At 49.5% G+C, this 18,258-nt stretch overlaps 4 protein-coding genes across 4 annotated transcripts; 2 read left to right on the plus strand and 2 right to left on the minus strand.

Annotated features, from left to right (window-relative positions):
• Positions 1 to 59: 59 nt before the first annotated feature.
• V8C40DRAFT_228676 (glycosyltransferase family 25 protein) lies at positions 60 to 1,930 on the plus strand. The gene is made up of 3 exons (XM_083212319.1): positions 60 to 478; positions 539 to 1,105; positions 1,162 to 1,930. Exons 2-3 carry the CDS (start codon positions 627 to 629, stop codon positions 1,883 to 1,885), a joined length of 1,203 nt encoding a protein of 400 aa, XP_083078578.1. The 5' UTR covers positions 60 to 478; positions 539 to 626; the 3' UTR covers positions 1,886 to 1,930.
• Positions 1,922 to 5,364, minus strand: V8C40DRAFT_228678 (uncharacterized protein). The gene is made up of 5 exons (XM_083212320.1): positions 4,989 to 5,364; positions 4,827 to 4,929; positions 3,910 to 4,768; positions 3,258 to 3,817; positions 1,922 to 3,139 (listed from the first exon to the last, which is right to left on the minus strand). Exons 1-5 carry the CDS (start codon positions 5,153 to 5,155, stop codon positions 2,228 to 2,230), a joined length of 2,601 nt encoding a protein of 866 aa, XP_083078579.1. The 5' UTR covers positions 5,156 to 5,364; the 3' UTR covers positions 1,922 to 2,227.
• A 1,181-nt stretch (positions 5,365 to 6,545) lies between these two features.
• V8C40DRAFT_228681 (1,3-beta-glucan synthase) lies at positions 6,546 to 13,304 on the plus strand. Its single transcript, XM_083212321.1, has 4 exons — positions 6,546 to 6,891; positions 6,998 to 7,189; positions 7,247 to 12,538; positions 12,598 to 13,304. Exons 2-4 carry the CDS (start codon positions 7,014 to 7,016, stop codon positions 12,932 to 12,934), a joined length of 5,805 nt encoding a protein of 1,934 aa, XP_083078580.1. The 5' UTR covers positions 6,546 to 6,891; positions 6,998 to 7,013; the 3' UTR covers positions 12,935 to 13,304.
• V8C40DRAFT_228684 (UDP-glucose:glycoprotein glucosyltransferase-domain-containing protein) lies at positions 13,095 to 18,104 on the minus strand. Its single transcript, XM_083212322.1, has 4 exons — positions 17,791 to 18,104; positions 17,384 to 17,728; positions 16,509 to 17,334; positions 13,095 to 16,458 (listed from the first exon to the last, which is right to left on the minus strand). Exons 1-4 carry the CDS (start codon positions 17,922 to 17,924, stop codon positions 13,315 to 13,317), a joined length of 4,449 nt encoding a protein of 1,482 aa, XP_083078581.1. The 5' UTR covers positions 17,925 to 18,104; the 3' UTR covers positions 13,095 to 13,314.
• Positions 18,105 to 18,258: the final 154 nt, after the last annotated feature.

Genomic DNA, 18,258 nt, shown 5'->3' on the forward strand with positions numbered 1-18,258 from the left:
CTGAGTAGTTTAAGGATTGTGACATGTATTTTAAATCTGACTTGGTATTTTGCCCATCCCTTGAATGCATCCTTGAGCCGGATCCGTGCTAAGCGGTTCGCGTTGACCAAGGGCAAACAGATCACGAAGTGTTACTCCGTACGCGACTTGGAGATGCTTTCGGCTACGAAGAGGTCATGCCTCGGTATTTCGAAGCGCGTTTGTAAGGTAATGATGACCTGTGCTTTATGAATTCAATTATTCTGGCCACCAAAAAGAGACAATTATCTCATCGTAGAATGGCCGCAAATGGTGATCTCGCCAAATAATATATATGTACGAGTACACCATCTTTGGCCATCCCTTGAGAATGTCGCAACCCTTCGATAAGGATCAACTCGCACCAACACGCAAACGGAGCCACGGTACGAAGGGAGCACCAACCTCCACAATAAGACTCTCCCCAGCTCTCCCCTGAAGAGAAACATTACCATGCCATGTCAGCCTCCTCTTGCCATTCCATCTCCTGTCTGGCACATCATCTCAAACAGTCTTGAAGGTAGTGCGACATTCTCTAGCATTCCGGCTTGCTTCCACATGAGCCAACACCACATTGAAGCACTCTCAAGAAAGAAATACTGTGCAGGATGAACGCTTCAGCATGCTTGTCCGGCATCCGTCCTCGCCTTCGTTTACTGGCTCTGGCACCAGTGGTTGTCATCGCTTATATTGTTACCCTCATTGCCATCGACGAATTCTTCTTCGCCTCCAATAGGATCGTTATTAAAAGCGTCCCCGTTGACAAAGTGGGCAGGCATACCCAATCGATAGTTGGCACCGAAAATGAAGACCCTGAACCGACAAAATCCGTTCAATTGGACATTGAACGGGTAATTAATAAGACGCTGGGGTTTGAAAAAGTCATTGCAATTGGATTACCGGAGCGGTCAGATAAACGAGATGCGTTGGAGCTCATGGCATCGCTGACTGGCTTTGATCTCGAATGGGTTGACGGCGTAAAGCCTTCCAGCATCCCGAGCAAAGCCGTACCATATGGAATCGATCCCTCTGCAATACAAGACAACTTTCTTGGAAGTTGGAGGGGCCATATGAATGCAATTCGACAGTAAGTCCTCTAAAATACACCACCTTGTTTGTTTGTCTTGTCTAACAGCAGTGTAGAGTTGTCGAGCAGGAAACTGGATCAGCCCTTATCATGGAGGATGATATGGATTGGGATATCCATCTCAAGTCTCAGCTCCGCAACGTTGCGCGCGGAGCCCGCCAGATTCTGCAGGAGCCTTCAGAGCTGCCTCATTCCCCATATGGAGATGACTGGGATGTCTTATGGCTAGGTCATTGTGGTGAACCTTTCCCAGAGACCCTGGAGGAGAACGCTGGGCTGCCATCGGAGAGTATAGAACAAATGTCAGCAAAGTACTTCATCCAAGACGACGATACCGTCCCGCCATACAGCCAAGTATCACAGCTTGTGGACTGGTCTCAATACCAGCCGCAGACGAGGATCGTTCACAGGACTGCGGCGCCTATTTGCACCTTTGCGTACGCCGTCTCTCAAAGAGGAGCAAGAAAAATTCTCTACGGCCTGAGTGTGGATGGTCTGCATATGGCATTCGACAATTCACTTGCACAGCTTTGCAGAGATGCCATGTATGGGCTGGGTAGGAATCAAAGCAGCGCACTCAACATGAAGTGCATCAGCGTCAATCCCACCATCATGTTTCACCACAAAGCCAAGGGATTGGTGGCCTCCGGCAGCGACATCCAGAATGTTGGGGGAGATGGCAGTGTTCGTGAAAAGGGCGAGACAGAGTCCATCCGATGGAGCATGAGATTGAATCTGCAGAATATCCTGGCCGGCAAAAGGTTGGAGGCGCAGTTTTAATACGGTGATATAAATAGTATAGCATGCGACTCTGAAATGATCTGTGGCAGTGTAATGCGCCCAAATGGCGACATGCCCTTAATTAAATTAAAATTGCTTGCCAAATTACAGTTCTCATCGTCTTGATACAATTCACTGTGTGAGTCCCAACTCGTTGCCCGCCAAATCATTCATCATTCGAATTGTCGAGTCCGTATTCCCGCCTTGTATGGGGGCATACTATCCCAGTATGGCCAAGATACTCCAAAAACACCAGCCGTCCGATATTCGCCTTGTGTAAGATATAGCAGACTAAAGGTATGATTACGCATTGATCCTTGTATGGATAGGTCCAATCTAAAGCTACAGCCCGACGTCCTCTTTTAGACGCTCAGTATCTTGGCCAAGGTGCTGAAAGTATAGTTCCATTGAATGAGCGGCTTGTGAGATGGCCGGGGATTCGTCAGGTTGTAGTTCTGTGCGCCGTAGCTTTTCTCGTAGCCCACTCAACAGCTCATCTCTATCTTTTCGCTTCTTTTCGCGTTCAGCTAGCCACTTGCTCCGTCCAGCAAGGTATTTGGCACTATGTCCAAGCCCTGAGCTCAGCGGCGAAAGGCCATTGCATGAACGATCAAGAGGAGCAGCTGAAAAGAACAGTACTCTGCCAGCTTCATCGTGCTGAAACTCCCGTCGCACCGCTTCTGGTAAATACTCATTCATGTTGTCTGGTAATGTGTACACCTCGGGGGGCCGCGGCGGATTGTACATGTTCGCATGTGGCTGAGCAACACCAGGGGTCCCCATCCCCGGCGGCCTGGGCACTGCCGCAGTGTGACCTTGAATATACCCTGTTGGCCGAGGGCTGGGCACTGGTTGATGATGCATGGGCATTTGCGGCGATGGGGCATAGCCGTTGTAATTTTGCATGTAGGCAGGCTGCTGATGAGGTTGAGGTTGATACTGCTGGTACTGCATTGTTCGCATCGGCATATGAGAAGGAGGCGTCTGTTGCGGTGGATGAGGTATGGGAACTGGCGTTTGTGGTATAGACCCGGCGTTTGGAGGCACTGGCTGGAAATGTGGTGTAACGTGTCCGTAATACTGGTTGGGAGGTGGCACTGCACCAGCCATGTTGTATGGGATGGCTCCGTTCCTTGCCGCCTCGCTTGCCGCATCTCTAACTCCAGGATTCATGGGAAGGCGCTGAGCTGGTTCTGCAGGCATCTTGGAAGCGGCAGGCATTGCAGGCATCATGGCATCCGGAGGGGGTGATTCCTAAGGTAGGTACATTCGGGTCAGTTGGATGTCCAAAGCGTTCGAGGGCCAGTTATCTCGAGCAGAAATTAAACAAATAAAAATACGATGAAATACAAGGAAAGAAGCAACAACTAACATTTGGTCCTGGCGGTCGACGATGGACGGCGCCAATGATGGGAGGAGCATTTGGGCTTCCCCAAGTAGGTCGTGGGAGCTCATCTGTTTCTTTGGCATCGTCACGCAAGAGGTGTTTGATTGGACTGGGTATCTTCTTCATTTGACGAGGAACATCAAACAAATCCATCTCGTAATCTTTGTCCCGCACCTCATCAGGAACACAACTGGCCCACGTCTTGATTTTGTTGAAGTGGAACTTTTCTTCGTTGTACCGAGACTCGCATACGTAGACGTCCTTATCTGGCGCAAGCCCCCTGGGACGTCCCTTGTTGAACCGAGTGACGAACATTACGTAGCAGCGGTCGATAACGTCTGCAATCGGATGGTCGCGGTATTGGCCTGTCTTGACAACCTCGTGCACATAAAAGTGTTTCTCGAAACGATGAACTGTTTGCTCTGGCCTGTAGTACCAACAGGCATTAATCCACTTCTGGCCAGCACGATCTTGCCATGTGTGGAATATTTGAGCAACAATGGGCTTTGCTAGGTCGTTGGGGTTACGAATATGCACCCAGTCACCTGTTTGATGCCACAGGCAAGCCAAACGTCAGTCAACTAAGAAAAAAGAAGAGGAAAGGAACGGGAGTACATAAGCGGGGCAGTAGACTTACCAACTCTCCAAGTTTCTCCGCTGTATTCAATGCTTGCCAGAGGGAGTTTGCCATCCTCGTCACGGAAATCGTCATCTGGTTTGAGCTTTTCCTGTTCTGCCAGTACCCGGGCTTGCTGCTGTAGTTTCACAGCAGCTTCGTACACCGGGCTATCATCCTCATTATACGCCTTGGCATTCTCAAACATGAGCTCAAGGTCTGCTAGCGCCTGGTCGACTGTCTGATACTTCTTTCGCTTCGTCTTCTTCTTGATATTGTCCAATGCGACGGGGTTTGCGATTATTTGGTAGTAGTCTGGAACAACAGCTTTATCCGGTAGCCTCTCGAAAGGCGCGGCGAGTGCGTTTCCGTCTGCATCCTTGATTTTCCTAAGCTCCTTGAGGAGCGAGAATATTCTGGCTTCTGTCGGAGTAAGGACCATTGGTGGGCGGCCTCTTTTCTGTTGGAACCTCGCATCTTTGTCATTACTGCGGCTTCCTCGATCGGACGTATAGCGTCGTCCCCGCCGCCCTTTGTAGTCTTCGTCGTCGGAGTCTTCATCGGTTTCCTCCTCTTCCTCGTCCTCATCGTCATCCTCGTCGTCCCGTCCTCTATCTTCGTCTTCATCCTCGGACTGCTGCGAAGGCGATTCTTCGACAGGAGGCAGCTCTCCCAAGTCTGGTAGACGCGCATCATCGGCTGTAATGTCGCCACTATCAACGAGTTTCTTGAGCTCCTCCTGCAAGATCTCTCGAAGTCGTTCAGCAGCACCGAAGATAGGCGCTGAAGGGCGATTGTAGACTTGTGCGTTGTGGCATATTTGCGCGACGTCTTTGACGAATTCGGAGAAGGCAGTGTACTGCTTCTTTTGGATTTTGCTCTGTCATTGCGTTAACAATGCCGCCGCTTGACAATCGGCAAGCTGTAGAGAAACATACTCGGACGGTACTGAAGGCTATAGGCTCGGCAATGATGTCAAAGTAATCGGGTAAAAGACGTCTGTTGGGAATGCGCTGAAACCCAGCTGCAAGCTCTTCGCCACTGAAATTTGTTAAAATCGGCACGCGTCGTAAGCAATTCCTGCGTACAAGACAACTTACTTTTCTTCGACGCTACATAGATACTTCGAAAGGTCATGGATCAGTTGGAATAAGTCGTGAGGCTCGTCTTGCCCAGAGTTGCCTTCCATGTCTACACTAGATTCGTCGGGGCTTTCCTTCATGTCGACGTCGCCATCGACGACATCCTTGGGGGGCTCTTGCTCCATTTCAATTACAACCGTGTTTACACTGAGGCGTGGAAGAATTCTCTTGGGCGAATAGCACGGGATCTCTCAGCGGAAGCAGCTGCCGTCTCCATTGACGCCCCAGAAGGCTCTGATCGTGAAAACCGCGATAACAATGCGAAAGCCTCGCGATGCATCAATACAGGTACAAGGTACCGCGAAATGGAACGGTAATCGCAAAAACATTTTCCCGATCAATTACAGTGCTGACTAAGAAACTAAAATGGCCACCAGCAAACTCTCGCGTGTAAATACGGCAGATAGCACTTGTTCCACCTGTGCCTGAGAGGATGCGCCAAAAAATGTGAGGTGCCTCCACAAAGCTCCTTAGGTCTGTTGTTTCAAAACTCCGCAGTGGACATTAGCAGATAATATTTTGCCAAGGTGTCTGGAATCGTCGGAGTTGCAGGAAGATTGATATACTAATGCGTGATGACAAAATAATGATCTAAAGCTGCCTCTTATATGAATGTTGATATCTAAGTCTTACAAAGCAGTGAAATTGAATGGTTCGTTTTCAAGGCTGGTTCCCGGCTGCTGCCAGAGATGAGCAAAGCAACCTGAAGCAAAGCACAGATTTGCCCACTGCAGTGGTGCAGCTCCACCAAGCTCCAAAGCACCAAGGCTGATACGTTAGTGGGCTACGTTAGTGCCACTCCATAGTGGCAGCTGTGCCGTTGCTAGTACATGTTGTTGACATGTGTATGACGCCTGGACGCGTATTGCATTTGCGTTCCGCTTCCGTCACTTTATGCACCCATTGGCTGCTTCAAGACGCGACGGTGCGTGTAAGAGTGGCGCGCACGGCCTCTGCCATATCCACCCAATACCTTGCGTTCCTTGCATCTAGTATATTTCCGATGGTGACTCCGGAGCCCCCTGAGCCAATCCGTCCTCTCAATAATGGGCGGCCAACGAAGGGGCTGTGCTAAGGGGAATGCTGTCGACGAGAAGGGCAGCTGGTCCTTAATACTGGATTCCTGAGCGTATCGTGCCAGGGCCTATTGGCCACTTGGGGGAGTTCAGCCGGGCTGGGCCTGGTGTTGACTGGCTCCCGCCTTGGGCTGTGTCCGGCTGTCCCGTTGCCCGCCAGGTACCTGCACTCCCACCATGGCCCACACCTACATGCACGCACAGGTAGCGAGTACAGTGACAGGCACGGTTGTAAGTACTCCGTGTGCCAGTGTAACTTGCAAGCTTGTGGTGTGCTTGCCTGTTCCCGTCTCCCCCCTTTCCTAGCATCCCCACCTGTCCTTTGCAGAGCTGATACGCAGAACCTCCGTTCCGCACTCCGTCTGGATGGGAAAGGGGGAGTTACGCCTCCTTAAGTCGCAGCTCAGGCCTCCTCCACGTGATCTTGCATCCTTTTGAAGTTTCCTGTTTTCCACCAAGTTTGCTTGTTCTTGGCAGTCTCAGTCTTTCGTTCTGACGGGCCATCCATCTTTCTTGCTCTCACAATAGTGCCTTACGTCTCTCGTTACTGTTTGGTTGTTGCTGTGACTTTCGTCTTTCCATTCTTGACCCTGTGCTTTTCACGCACGTCGCATATCGCCTCTTGTGTATTGAAACAATACATTGAATTGCAGCCAAGCGCTTTCTCCTCACTTCCAAGGTCACACAGCCGGGACTCTGTTCGTGCGAGCTACCGCCCGCTGTCCCATTTCGTTCATTATATTCTGGGTTTACTTCTCAGTCCATTCATGCACTCCAACTTCTAGGTACGAATTGCCATTGCAATTAGCAGCATGCTGTGAGACTGGCGAATCTTTCGCCAGATCAACCGCTAAAGCATCAATCAATTCTGACCTGACCTTTCTCTCACAGATAACCTTTTCTCAACATGTCGGGGTATCCTGGCGGCGGTGGCGGCGGCCACCACGACGGGTACGACGGCCACCAGCAAAATAATCAAACCGATTCATACTATCAGGATGATCAGTACTATGACAACAATTACGATGCCCATGGTGGAGGCCAGGGCGGTAACCACGGAGGAGACGGTTACTATGATGAATCGTACGATCCCCAGACGCGATTCCTTGGGTCATGAACAAAGCTAACCGGGAAGCACAGAGGATATTATAATGCGGATCCCAACAATCCGTACCATCACGACGGCGGGTATTATGATGGCGATGATCAATACCATGACGAGTACCAAAATCATGGAGGCTACTACGACCAAAACTACAACCAAGGCCATCGCCAAGGATCTGAAGAGGATTCTGAGACCTTCAGTGATTTCACAATGAGGTCCGACATGGCTAGGGCAGCTGAGATGGATTACTACGGTCGTGGAGACGAGCGATATGACAGTTATGGCGACCCTCAAGCCAGCAACCGAGGGTACAGACCTCCATCGTCCCAAGTTTCTTATGGCGGTAATCGATCATCGGGCGCGTCAACACCCAACTACGGCATGGACTATGGTAACGTCTTGCCAGCCGGACAACGCTCCCGCGAGCCCTATCCCGCCTGGACTTCGGATGCCCAAATCCCTCTGTCCAAAGAGGAGATTGAGGACATCTTTATGGATCTGACTTCTAAATTCGGATTCCAGAGAGACAGCATGCGCAACATGTATGACCACTTCATGACCCTGCTGGACTCCAGGGCCTCTCGAATGACGCCCAACCAAGCCCTTCTATCACTGCACAGCGATTACATTGGTGGTGACAATGCCAATTATCGCAAGTGGTACTTTGCCGCTCATCTGGATCTGGACGACTCTGTCGGTTTCGCCAATGCCACTGCCAAGGGCTTGAAGCGCAAGGCGAAGAACAAGAAGAAGGGAAAGCAGGAGGATCCTACCAACGAGGCGGAAATGCTGCAAGACCTTGAAGGTGATGACAGTCTTGAGGCTGCCGAGTACCGCTGGAAAACCCGGATGAACCGCATGTCCCAGCATGATCGGGTTCGTCAAATCGCCCTCTACTTGCTTTGCTGGGGAGAGGCCAATCAAGTTCGATTCATGCCAGAGCTGCTCTGCTTCATTTTCAAATGCGCGCATGACTATCTTCTTTCTCCAGCATGCCAGGCGCTGGTTGAGCCCGTGGACGAGTTCACCTTCCTCAACAACATCATCACGCCTCTCTACCAGTATTGCCGAGATCAAGGTTACGAAATTCTCGACGGTGTTTACGTCAGACGTGAGCGAGATCACAAGCACATTATTGGCTATGACGACTGCAACCAGCTTTTCTGGTACCCTGAGGGAATTGAGCGCATTGTTCTCCAAGACAAGAGCAAGCTCGTCGATGTTCCTCCTGCCGAGCGTTACTTGAAGTTGAAGGATGTCAATTGGAAGAAGTGCTTCTTCAAGACCTACAGAGAATCTCGTTCTTGGTTCCATCTTCTGACCAACTTCAACCGTATCTGGATTATCCATCTCACAATGTTCTGGTTCTATACTGCCCACAACGCCCCCACTCTGCTGGTGAAGAATTACGAACAGCAGGTCAACCAGTCACCTTCCGCCGCCAAACAATTTTCTATTGTTGGTTTCGGTGGTGCCATCGCGTCTCTGATTCAAGTTCTTGCAACCCTGGCAGAATGGGCCTATGTTCCTAGACGATGGGCCGGCGCGCAACATCTTACCAAGCGACTCTTCTTCCTCCTCTTCATGCTCATTCTCAACATTGCCCCTGGTGTCAAAGTTTTCATGTTTGCCGACAAGAATCCAAACTCGACAATTGATCATGCTATTGGAATTGTGCACTTCATCATTGCCATCTTCACTTTCCTGTTCTTTGCCGTTATGCCCCTCGGTGGCTTGTTTGGTAGCTATTTGATCTCCAACTCTCGACGATACGTGGCTAGCCAAACATTCACGGCTGCCTGGGCGACGTTGCCATTCAATGACATGGCTGTCTCATACTTTTTATGGCTGACGGTTTTCGGAGTCAAGTTTGGAGAGTCATACGTCTTCTTGGCACTCTCATTCCGTGATCCCATGAGATATCTTTCAATCATGCACCTGCAATGTCAGGGTGATCATTTGTTTGGCACCGCTGCCGACGTTTTGTGCAAGAACCAACCTAAGATCACTCTGGGTCTCATGATCTTCACGGACTTGCTCTTCTTTTTCCTCGATACATATCTGTTTTATGTCTTGATCGCTGCAATTTTCTCCATCGCAAGATCCTTCTACATTGGTTCGTCCATTTGGACACCTTGGCGAAATGTCTTCTCTCGTCTGCCGAAGCGTATCTATTCTAAAGTCTTGGCAACCACGGACATGGAAATTAAATATAAGCCCAAGGTCCTCATTTCTCAAGTCTGGAATGCTATTGTCATCTCCATGTACCGAGAGCATCTTCTTGCTATTGACCACGTGCAGAAGCTCCTGTATCATCAAGTTCCGTCTGAACAAGAGGGAAAGAGAACATTGCGAGCTCCGACCTTTTTTGTTTCTCAAGAAGATCATTCTTTTAAGACAGAGTTCTTCCCTAGCAATAGTGAAGCAGAACGCCGAATCTCTTTCTTCGCCCAATCGCTGTCTACTCCTATTCCAGAGCCGCTGCCAGTGGATAACATGCCGACTTTTACTGTCATGATTCCTCACTATGGTGAGAAGATTCTGCTTTCTCTTAGAGAGATTATTCGTGAAGATGAGCCCTACTCGAGAGTTACACTTTTGGAATATCTCAAGCAACTTCACCCTCACGAATGGGACTGCTTCGTCAAAGATACCAAAATCCTGGCTGATGAGACATCTCAAATGAACGGTGATGAGGAGAAGAATGAGAAAGACACGGCCAAGAGCAAAATCGATGATCTTCCATTCTACTGTATCGGATTCAAATCTTCTGCCCCCGAGTATACCCTTCGCACGCGTATTTGGGCTTCGCTACGCTTCCAAACACTGTATCGAACAATCTCTGGTTTTATGAACTATAGCCGCGCTATCAAATTGCTGTACAGAGTCGAAAACCCTGAAGTCGTGCAAATGTTCGGCGGTAACACCGATAAGCTTGAGCGAGAGCTGGAGCGCATGGCCCGCCGCAAGTTCAGAATCTGTGTGGCCATGCAGCGTTATTCCAAGTTCAAGAAGGAAGAAATGGAAAATGCCGAATTCCTACTCCGCGCGTACCCTGATCTCCAAATTGCTTACCTGGATGAGGAGCCTCCCGTTGCTGAAGGCGAAGAGCCTAGACTGTACTCTGCCCTCATTGACGGACACTCTGAAATCATGGAGAATGGTCTGCGACGCCCCAAGTTCCGTGTCCAGCTTTCTGGCAACCCCATTCTTGGAGACGGAAAATCCGACAACCAAAACCACGCACTCATCTTCTACCGCGGCGAATATATTCAGCTTATCGATGCCAATCAGGACAACTATCTGGAAGAATGTCTGAAAATCCGAAGCGTACTCGCCGAGTTCGAAGAGATGAAGACTGAAAACGTATCACCCTATACCCCTGGTGTTAAGAACAACTCACCTGCGCCTGTTGCTATTCTTGGTGCCCGTGAGTACATTTTCTCGGAAAACATTGGTGTTCTTGGTGATATTGCTGCAGGAAAGGAACAGACGTTTGGTACTCTTTTCGCACGTACTATGGCCCAAATCGGAGGCAAGCTCCATTACGGTCACCCTGATTTCCTCAACGGTATTTTCATGACAACCCGTGGTGGTGTTTCAAAGGCTCAGAAGGGTTTGCACTTGAACGAAGATATTTTCGCTGGTATGAATGCCATGTTGCGAGGAGGTCGAATCAAGCACTGCGAATACTACCAGTGTGGTAAGGGTCGTGATTTGGGTTTTGGCTCCGTTCTTAACTTCACAACGAAGATCGGTACTGGTATGGGCGAGCAGCTTCTTTCTCGAGAATACCACTACCTCGGAACCCAACTTCCCCTGGACCGCTTCTTGTCATTCTACTACGCTCACGCCGGTTTCCACGTCAACAACATGTTGATTATGCTGTCCATTCAAATGTTCATGATTACACTCATGAACATCGCCGCTCTACGACACGAGACGATCAGATGCAAATACAACCGAGACGTTCCCATCACCGATCCTTTGTTCCCTACTGGCTGTGCCAACACGGACGCATTGATGGATTGGGTCCAACGTTGTGTTTTCTCAATTTTCTTCGTCTTCTTCCTGGCTTTCGTTCCTTTGATTGTGCAGGAATTGACTGAGCGTGGTATCTGGAGGGCCCTCAGTCGATTCTTGAAACAAATTCTGTCGCTCTCACCGTTCTTTGAAATCTTCGTCACTCAGATCTACGCGAACTCTGTGCAACAGAACATTTCGTTTGGCGGTGCTCGATACATCGGAACAGGTCGTGGTTTCGCCACAGCTCGCATTCCCTTTGGTGTTTTGTACTCTCGATTCGCTGCTCCGTCAATCTATTTCGGTGCCAGATTGTTGATGATGCTTCTGTTCGCAACTGTCACCGCTTGGCAGCCTGCGCTCGCCTACTTTTGGATCAGTTTGCTTGGATTGACCATCTCTCCTTTCTTGTACAACCCGCATCAATTTGCATGGACTGACTTCTTCATCGATTATCGTGACTATCTTCGTTGGCTCTCGCGTGGCAACTCGCGATCGCACGCTTCTTCATGGATTTCATTCTGCCGATTGTCTCGTATCCGAGTTACTGGTTACAAGCGCAAGCATTTGGGTGATGCATCAGCCAAGATGTCGGGAGATGTTCCCAGAGCAGCCATCGCTAATATTTTCGCCACCGAAATCGTGACACCACTCATCCTCGCTGTCCTCACACTGATCCCATACCTCTTCTTGAACGCGCAAACCGGTGTGGAGCGGGACAATCAAAAGGTTGCAAAGGGCCAGACAGCTGCCCCCATTCAGCCTACCGACTCTCTCATCCGAATCCTGATCGTCGCTTTCGGACCAGTCGCCGTCAACGCTGGTGTGCTGATGGTTATGTTTGCCATGGCATGTTTCATGGGACCTCTATTGAGCATGTGCTGCAAGAAATTTGGCAGTGTCCTGGCCGCTATTGCACACGCCCTTGCAGTCATCTTCATGTTGGTCTTCTTTGAGGTGCTGTTTTTGCTCGAGGGCTTCAACTTTGCCCGTACCATGGCCGGCATGATTGCAGTCGTATGCATGCAGCGATTCTTGTTCAAGCTCATTATTTCGCTGTTCCTGACGCGAGAGTTCAAGGGCGAGGGATCCAACATCGCCTTCTGGACTGGTAAATGGTACTCCATGGGCTGGCACACCGTCACACAGCCTGCCCGTGAGTGGCTTGCCAAGGTTACAGAACTCAGCATGTTTGCAGCTGATTTCATTCTTGGACACTGGTTGCTGTTCTTCATGATCCCCGTCATCCTGATTCCTCGGGTTGATATGTTGCATTCGATGATGCTCTTCTGGCTTTTGCCAAGGTAAGTAGTACTTCTATAAAGACTGAGTAAGCCCGTATTGTGCTAACATGCTTCCGCAGCCGACAAATTCGTCCTCCCATTTACTCCATGAAGCAGTCAAAACTCAGGCGTCGTCGTGTCATTCGCTTTGCTATTCTCTACTTCGTTCTCGCCGTCGTCTTCATCGCTCTGATTGTCGGACCGATCTTTGCTGCCAAATCCATTCCAGACTCATTGAACAAGTCCTTGTCTGATATTGCAGGCTTCCGACTGCTCCAGCCAAACCACCAAAACAATGATAACACAAATGGAACTCAACAAACTGGCACAGGCGCGTCAAACTACTCGGGTGCTGGCAGGAAGACGACCACATCAGGCGCGGGTGCTGATTCCACTGGCAAGATCAGACTATTTTGATCATGTAGGTCTAATTTCAATGTAACCAATGATCTCCATTGTGGAGTCATTTTCAAGCTTTCAACTGTCTATCACTACCATCCGTAGCTGGCTTGGTCTCTTAAGAGATAGGTTACTAGTATATGCTTGCTTTACGTTTGTGGAGCATGGCCCTTATGAATTATCATAGTTCTTTCTTTTATTGTTTATTCTATAACGACGTTTGCCTAAATAGACTTTTTCCTCGTTTTTTTTTTAAAAGACTACCTATCCAGCTGCCTATATCTCGTGACGTTGGTATGTACCTATATGGGCGAACTAGCCTCGTAGGAAAAAAAAAGGATAGATTGCTTAGGGGGCGATTTAAATCTAATACATATATATACGCATATGTCCTCTCTTTACAATTCGTCCATCGTGTGTGTCTTTTCACTCTCTAGATTCCGACTCTTGGTGTTCTTGCCATGCGACTCTGTTGCTCTCGAGTCTCTATCGTCAGAAACCCTTTCTTTGTCGCTGCTTCCTGCTTCTCCCTTGGAGAGCTTGCTCAAGGCTGCGATCTCTTCATCATAGGTAACCCACTCAGGGACTTGCCTCCTCGCTCGGTCAAGCTTAGGTTCTTTTGTCAGAGGATTGTTGCACAAGTCAATGGTGCGAGCTTCGCTGAGGCTTTCGTCACTGCACCAAGTCTCGCACCAGAGCCACTCCTGAGGTAGGCTGTGGATGGGGATCTGGAACTGCATGTGGTTCGGCAAGTCTTGGTCTAGATTGGCGAGACTGTTGGGATCAGCGGAGAGAGTGTGATATTGTTGGCGAAGGCGGTCGCCGGCAGCGAGCTCTCGGAAACGGCGCAGGTCGACGACGTAAAGGGCTGAGATGTGGTATGGCCGGCCGCGAAGGTAGTTTGCCCAATATCCGGTTTTCCAGAAACGGAAGCCTTCCATCTCGGTGCGTGAATCGCACATTGGGGTGAATCCGTACGGAGCACCTTCGAGGTCGAGGTTCATCAGGCTCATCATATCGGTGCGCACAATCTGATCGGCATCCACGAATATGACCTTGTCCAAAGACAGGGGGAACAAGACATCTAAAAACAGGATCTTGTAGCCCCAGATCTCACGCTGCTTCTCCTTCTGTTGCCGTAGCCAGTGAGGCCACTTGTATGATACCATCTCATATTTGAACCCGTATTCCTTGGCCATGTGTGGGATGAACTCCTTGAAGGAGGGGGAAAGAAATTGCTCAATGAACCAGAACTTGACAGTGTGCTTTGTGTGGCGCATCACTGAGACCATCATGATATTCAGCATTCGCTCATAGAGGTGGCCACTGGCTACAGAGAAGATGTTGATCTCTGCATGTTCCTGTTCGGAAAGCGACTTCTTAGATTTTCCACCGAAGAGACCTTCCGCCAGTTTGCGTCCTTTGGCAACCAGAATATTTTCTTGAGGGTCCTTTTCTTGGAGGACATCCTCCATTTCCATGCCGCTCCGTCTTTGGAGACGGGGATATAGGGTCACGCCTTGGAAGTCAATCAACGCGAGCTCGATGCCGTTATCGCCAGGCACAGGGTTCCATCCCTGGGCACCAATGCTTTCAATCTCATATATCTCGGCGCTGCGACCTTCTTTCAGCTGGATAGTGTAAACTCCAGGATTAGCCTTGAATTGGAAAAAGCCAAGGTTGGACATGATTATGGTGTCTGTAACGGGGGTATTTTTCTCCGTAGCAAGAACCAACTGGGTTCCTCGTGGCGCTCCCCCTTTGCCTTCCCTAGAGTGTCCCTCGATAAGAATATGTTTCAGCTCATAAGTCGCGTGGACGTCAGTCTTCACCGCACTCAATTTGATGTTGTCGAGATCATGAATCGAAATCAGAGGTGCTACCAGCCATGCAGGTGGCACATCAACAGCAGTTGTCAACAAAGCTTCAGAGGGCAGGCCACTGAAAGTAGCTTCTAGCCTCTTGACGCTTCCATTTTCATTGAATGATGGTTCTGACTCCAACACATACCGGAAAAATCGCTTCACTGGAAGCTCCTCAATCTTTGCCGAAGGGTTGATGAAAAGCCTTAGGTGAACACCCTCTAGCTCAGAGAGCACCTTCAAGATAGGAGCCCACCTTTGGCCTTGCTCACTGACTGGGTTCACGAGGCCAACTATATATATGCTCGCAGCTTCTTCATCGCCTACTTCAATAGTTGTGTGAGTTGACTCGAAGGTGTTGTAAAGAGTAGTTCGGGCAGATGTCGTTGATTCGAATATTCCTTCAGGCAGATCGGAAATGGTGGAGAGAGCGGTGATGGACGTTAACTTGGCAGCGTCAATTGGAGTAGATAGCGTATCGCCCAGGCCAAGTTCTTCGATTGCTGCATATACAGGGAGGATGCGTTTCGTCCGTTCAACATCAAGAAATTGTTGAAAGTCATCAACGTCGAACTGAGATTCTTCAGCAATGGGTCCAATCACCCGGCCGTTTAGCATAATCATCTGAGTTCCTGAGAGTATCTTAGAGGCACCAAGGAATCGCTCTAAAACCTCAAAGTAGTTGGCATTAAGCTCCTCGGACTGTGTTTCCAACAATTTTGCAAGCTCGTCTGCATCGTGAACATTGCCTAACAACCCTTGGTTGGCTCGGAGAGCAGCATTTACGGCAGCAGCGCCAACAGCAGCCACCGGATTGTGAACAAATTCGATCCTGACTCCCGGGTTACGGCGTTTGAACTCCAGAGCGGCTAAGACCAACTCTTTGCCACTTGTTGTTGTAAGATCGGCGATGATGGTTACTACTGCCCAGTCTTCCTTTTGCGACTCCGCAAGGGCATCGAGAACCGGGATAATCTCAAACAGATCTGCATGTTCATTATAAATTTTGTTGATATTGAGCACCACGAGACTCTTTTTCTCATCGTCAGGGGAGATGTAGCTGTTCCTCCTGGTAATTGCGTTGCTGAGGAAAATCCCGGGAGCCCAGTCATCATCAGTGAGAATGCCGTGAAAGACTCCCTTTTGCACAGTTTGAAGATCTTCTCCGATCAGCATTCCCAGTCCCTGCAGCCAATTGTCGTCGCGCGGAATTAACAGGCCATTGAAAAATAACGGCCGAACCGGAGTTTCAGCTTTCAAGCGATCGGTCCATTTCTGGGCAAGTTTGAGCTGTTGCTCGTAACCCTCCTTTTCAAGGACTTCGGCGAGCTCCATCTTCTCCGAATCCTCAAGGAGTTTTTGGTCCCTAGTTACTTCTGCGAAGACCTCCTCGTTGGTTGATGCTGTAGCAGCATCTTGAAGTCGCGCCAAATAACTGGTAAGGCCGTGAATGCCATAATTCTCAAAAATGTGATAAACTATCTTGGCTTTAGTGGTAGCCTCAGGCGTTGACACCAAAGGAACGAGGCCAAATCTGATGGTAAGGCCACGTGAAATGAATGATAGTAGTTGCGCAATGAACGATACGTCTTCTGGGTTTGAAAAATCGACAGGCGCCACAAGAGTGAAGACATTTTTTGCAATAGGGGGGAGTTGTCCGGGATATGCTCCTCGTAGCAACTAGTAACGTTAGCTTTCGGTCTTTCTTCATGCATTCTCTTGTGACCTACCGCTGCCAATGTCTTTGGGTAGTCTTCGTATGCCTCATCATTTTCGAGGTCATTTAGCCATATTAAAACTCGGCCATCTTCAAGACGATCTGTCCAGTCGTATCGCAGTGGTTCATTAGAGCCCTTTGCCATGGATACAGCTTGATGTCCAAGGATAGATACCGCTTGTTTTCCACTAAGACCAAGCGTACGGAAACCGTCAATAAGTTTTCGCTCTTGACGTAGTCTGTCGATAAGAGCGAAGGGATCAATCTGGCGTTCATTGACTTGAACGCCATTCACAAATAGGGCATTCACTCCATCTGGTACCCCCTTTATGCCGTTGTTTTGGAACTCTTCTTCAAATTGTGTAGACACATTTTGAGCAACAACTGACGTCAGAAACTTGGGCAAATCCTGTGTGAGTTTTATTAAGGTCCCTAACGGCTCGTCGCTTTGTAGTACAAACGAGGCCGCTTTCATTCCGAGTGATGAGAGATCCGATGCCGCTAAAGGCTTGATGTCGGCAACATCCTCGCTGTCATCAAGGTTGGTGCTGGAGCTGGGGCTCTCATGATGAGCTACATCATCGTGTACTCGGTCATCGATGACAATGTAATCGGTTCTCTTCAGTGCGAGTTCAACACCATATCCGCTCATTGGCAGAGCTGCTGCATGTGTTGCTTCAGTCCGGCGGTATCTAATTCGATAACTCAGAGAACCTTCCCTTGCGGCCTTGGAAAGAGCCTTGTGAAACTCCCCAAATGTGCTGGAAGTTGGGTCGGCATAGAGGATGGCTTCTTTACCGGTGCCAAGGGTTCGATCGAATGGCAAATGCTTGGCTTGGCTATTTCAAAGATCAGAATCCGCTCTACAACCAAATGAAATGTACCTACAGAGAAAGCAGGCCGTCTTTGTTGACTTTATCCAATTCGGGAGTACAATATTGGTTTCCCTCCAGTAGCACCCAATTCACACATTCGGAATCGTCAACTGTGGGTGCGACCGCGGTTGTATAGTGCTGATAATGAGCTTCTATCCGAGGGGCAGCCGATCGCAACGACAAAGCAAGCTTGAATGTAGACAAAGCTTCGGAGGTAGATATGCTGCCCTCTTGCTGCAAGACATTGAGAACCTCAGAATACAAACTAGCATCTGTAGAGGCGGAAGCAAAGGATCCAGCTGCAATTCGGTCTAGGAGAGGGAAATATGCCGAAGAATTCTCTGCCGCTGCGGTCTCTCTATCGTCTGTTTAGTACTCGCTCAAATCTTATAGGAGAAAGACAGGGCAATAGGTAAGTACAAGAGTTCAAGGAGATATGGGCCAGCTGGGAAAGCTGCATTCATGCCCACGTTCACAGAGGGAGTGCCATGAGCTTGCAGAGCAAGCATAAGGCCGACTGTTAAGTTCCATGGCCAGCAACGATGCCGTGCCATGATGGGTGATCAAGGACGAGCGGAATACCAAAGTAATCCTTCGACGAACTTATTTTGGGACATGCAGCACGATTGACTAAAAGGACAAGCAGACGGACTGCGATTGCACAGCAATTACGTCCGAGGAGGGAATTCGCCCTCTCGAGTGATGCGATAAAGGAAAAGTCGGTAACGTGTGTTCAGTCTAGATAGCTGTCCAAAAGCGTACAGCTATAGGTTCATATACGAAAACGTGGGGGGGGGGGGGGGGGCCCGCCGGGGGGGGCCCGCCGGGGGGCGGGGCGCGGGCAGCAGCGCGCGGCGTGGGGCGGGGGAGGGGGCGCCCGGCGAGCGA

Source organism: Trichoderma camerunense (assembly GCF_050948025.1).
Source record: "Trichoderma camerunense strain CBS 138272 chromosome Unknown V8C40scaffold_1, whole genome shotgun sequence".
Lineage (NCBI taxonomy): Eukaryota > Fungi > Ascomycota > Sordariomycetes > Hypocreales > Hypocreaceae > Trichoderma > Trichoderma camerunense.

What these genes read in the sequence shown, in the direction of transcription:
- V8C40DRAFT_228676 (XM_083212319.1), top strand. Translation starts at nt 627, where the DNA reads ATGAACGCTTCAGCATGCTTGTCCGGCATCCGTCCTCGCCTTCGTTTA. An exon ending in CATATGAATGCAATTCGACA is followed by an intron (nt 1,106 to 1,161) that starts GTAAGTCCTCTA and finishes ACAGCAGTGTAG; the next exon opens with AGTTGTCGAGCAGGAAACTG.
- V8C40DRAFT_228678 (XM_083212320.1), bottom strand. Translation starts at nt 5,155, where the DNA reads ATGGAGCAAGAGCCCCCCAAGGATGTCGTCGATGGCGACGTCGACATG. An exon ending in CGGAGAAACTTGGAGAGTTG is followed by an intron (nt 3,818 to 3,909) that starts GTAAGTCTACTG and finishes GGCATCAAACAG; the next exon opens with GTGACTGGGTGCATATTCGT. An exon ending in GTCGACCGCCAGGACCAAAT is followed by an intron (nt 3,140 to 3,257) that starts GTTAGTTGTTGC and finishes TACCTACCTTAG; the next exon opens with GAATCACCCCCTCCGGATGC.
- V8C40DRAFT_228681 (XM_083212321.1), top strand. Translation starts at nt 7,014, where the DNA reads ATGTCGGGGTATCCTGGCGGCGGTGGCGGCGGCCACCACGACGGGTAC. An exon ending in GACGGTTACTATGATGAATC is followed by an intron (nt 7,190 to 7,246) that starts GTACGATCCCCA and finishes CGGGAAGCACAG; the next exon opens with AGGATATTATAATGCGGATC. An exon ending in CTCTTCTGGCTTTTGCCAAG is followed by an intron (nt 12,539 to 12,597) that starts GTAAGTAGTACT and finishes ATGCTTCCGCAG; the next exon opens with CCGACAAATTCGTCCTCCCA.
- V8C40DRAFT_228684 (XM_083212322.1), bottom strand. Translation starts at nt 17,924, where the DNA reads ATGGCACGGCATCGTTGCTGGCCATGGAACTTAACAGTCGGCCTTATG. An exon ending in CCATATCTCCTTGAACTCTT is followed by an intron (nt 17,729 to 17,790) that starts GTACTTACCTAT and finishes AACAGACGATAG; the next exon opens with AGAGACCGCAGCGGCAGAGA. An exon ending in AAAGACGGCCTGCTTTCTCT is followed by an intron (nt 17,335 to 17,383) that starts GTAGGTACATTT and finishes TCTTTGAAATAG; the next exon opens with CCAAGCCAAGCATTTGCCAT.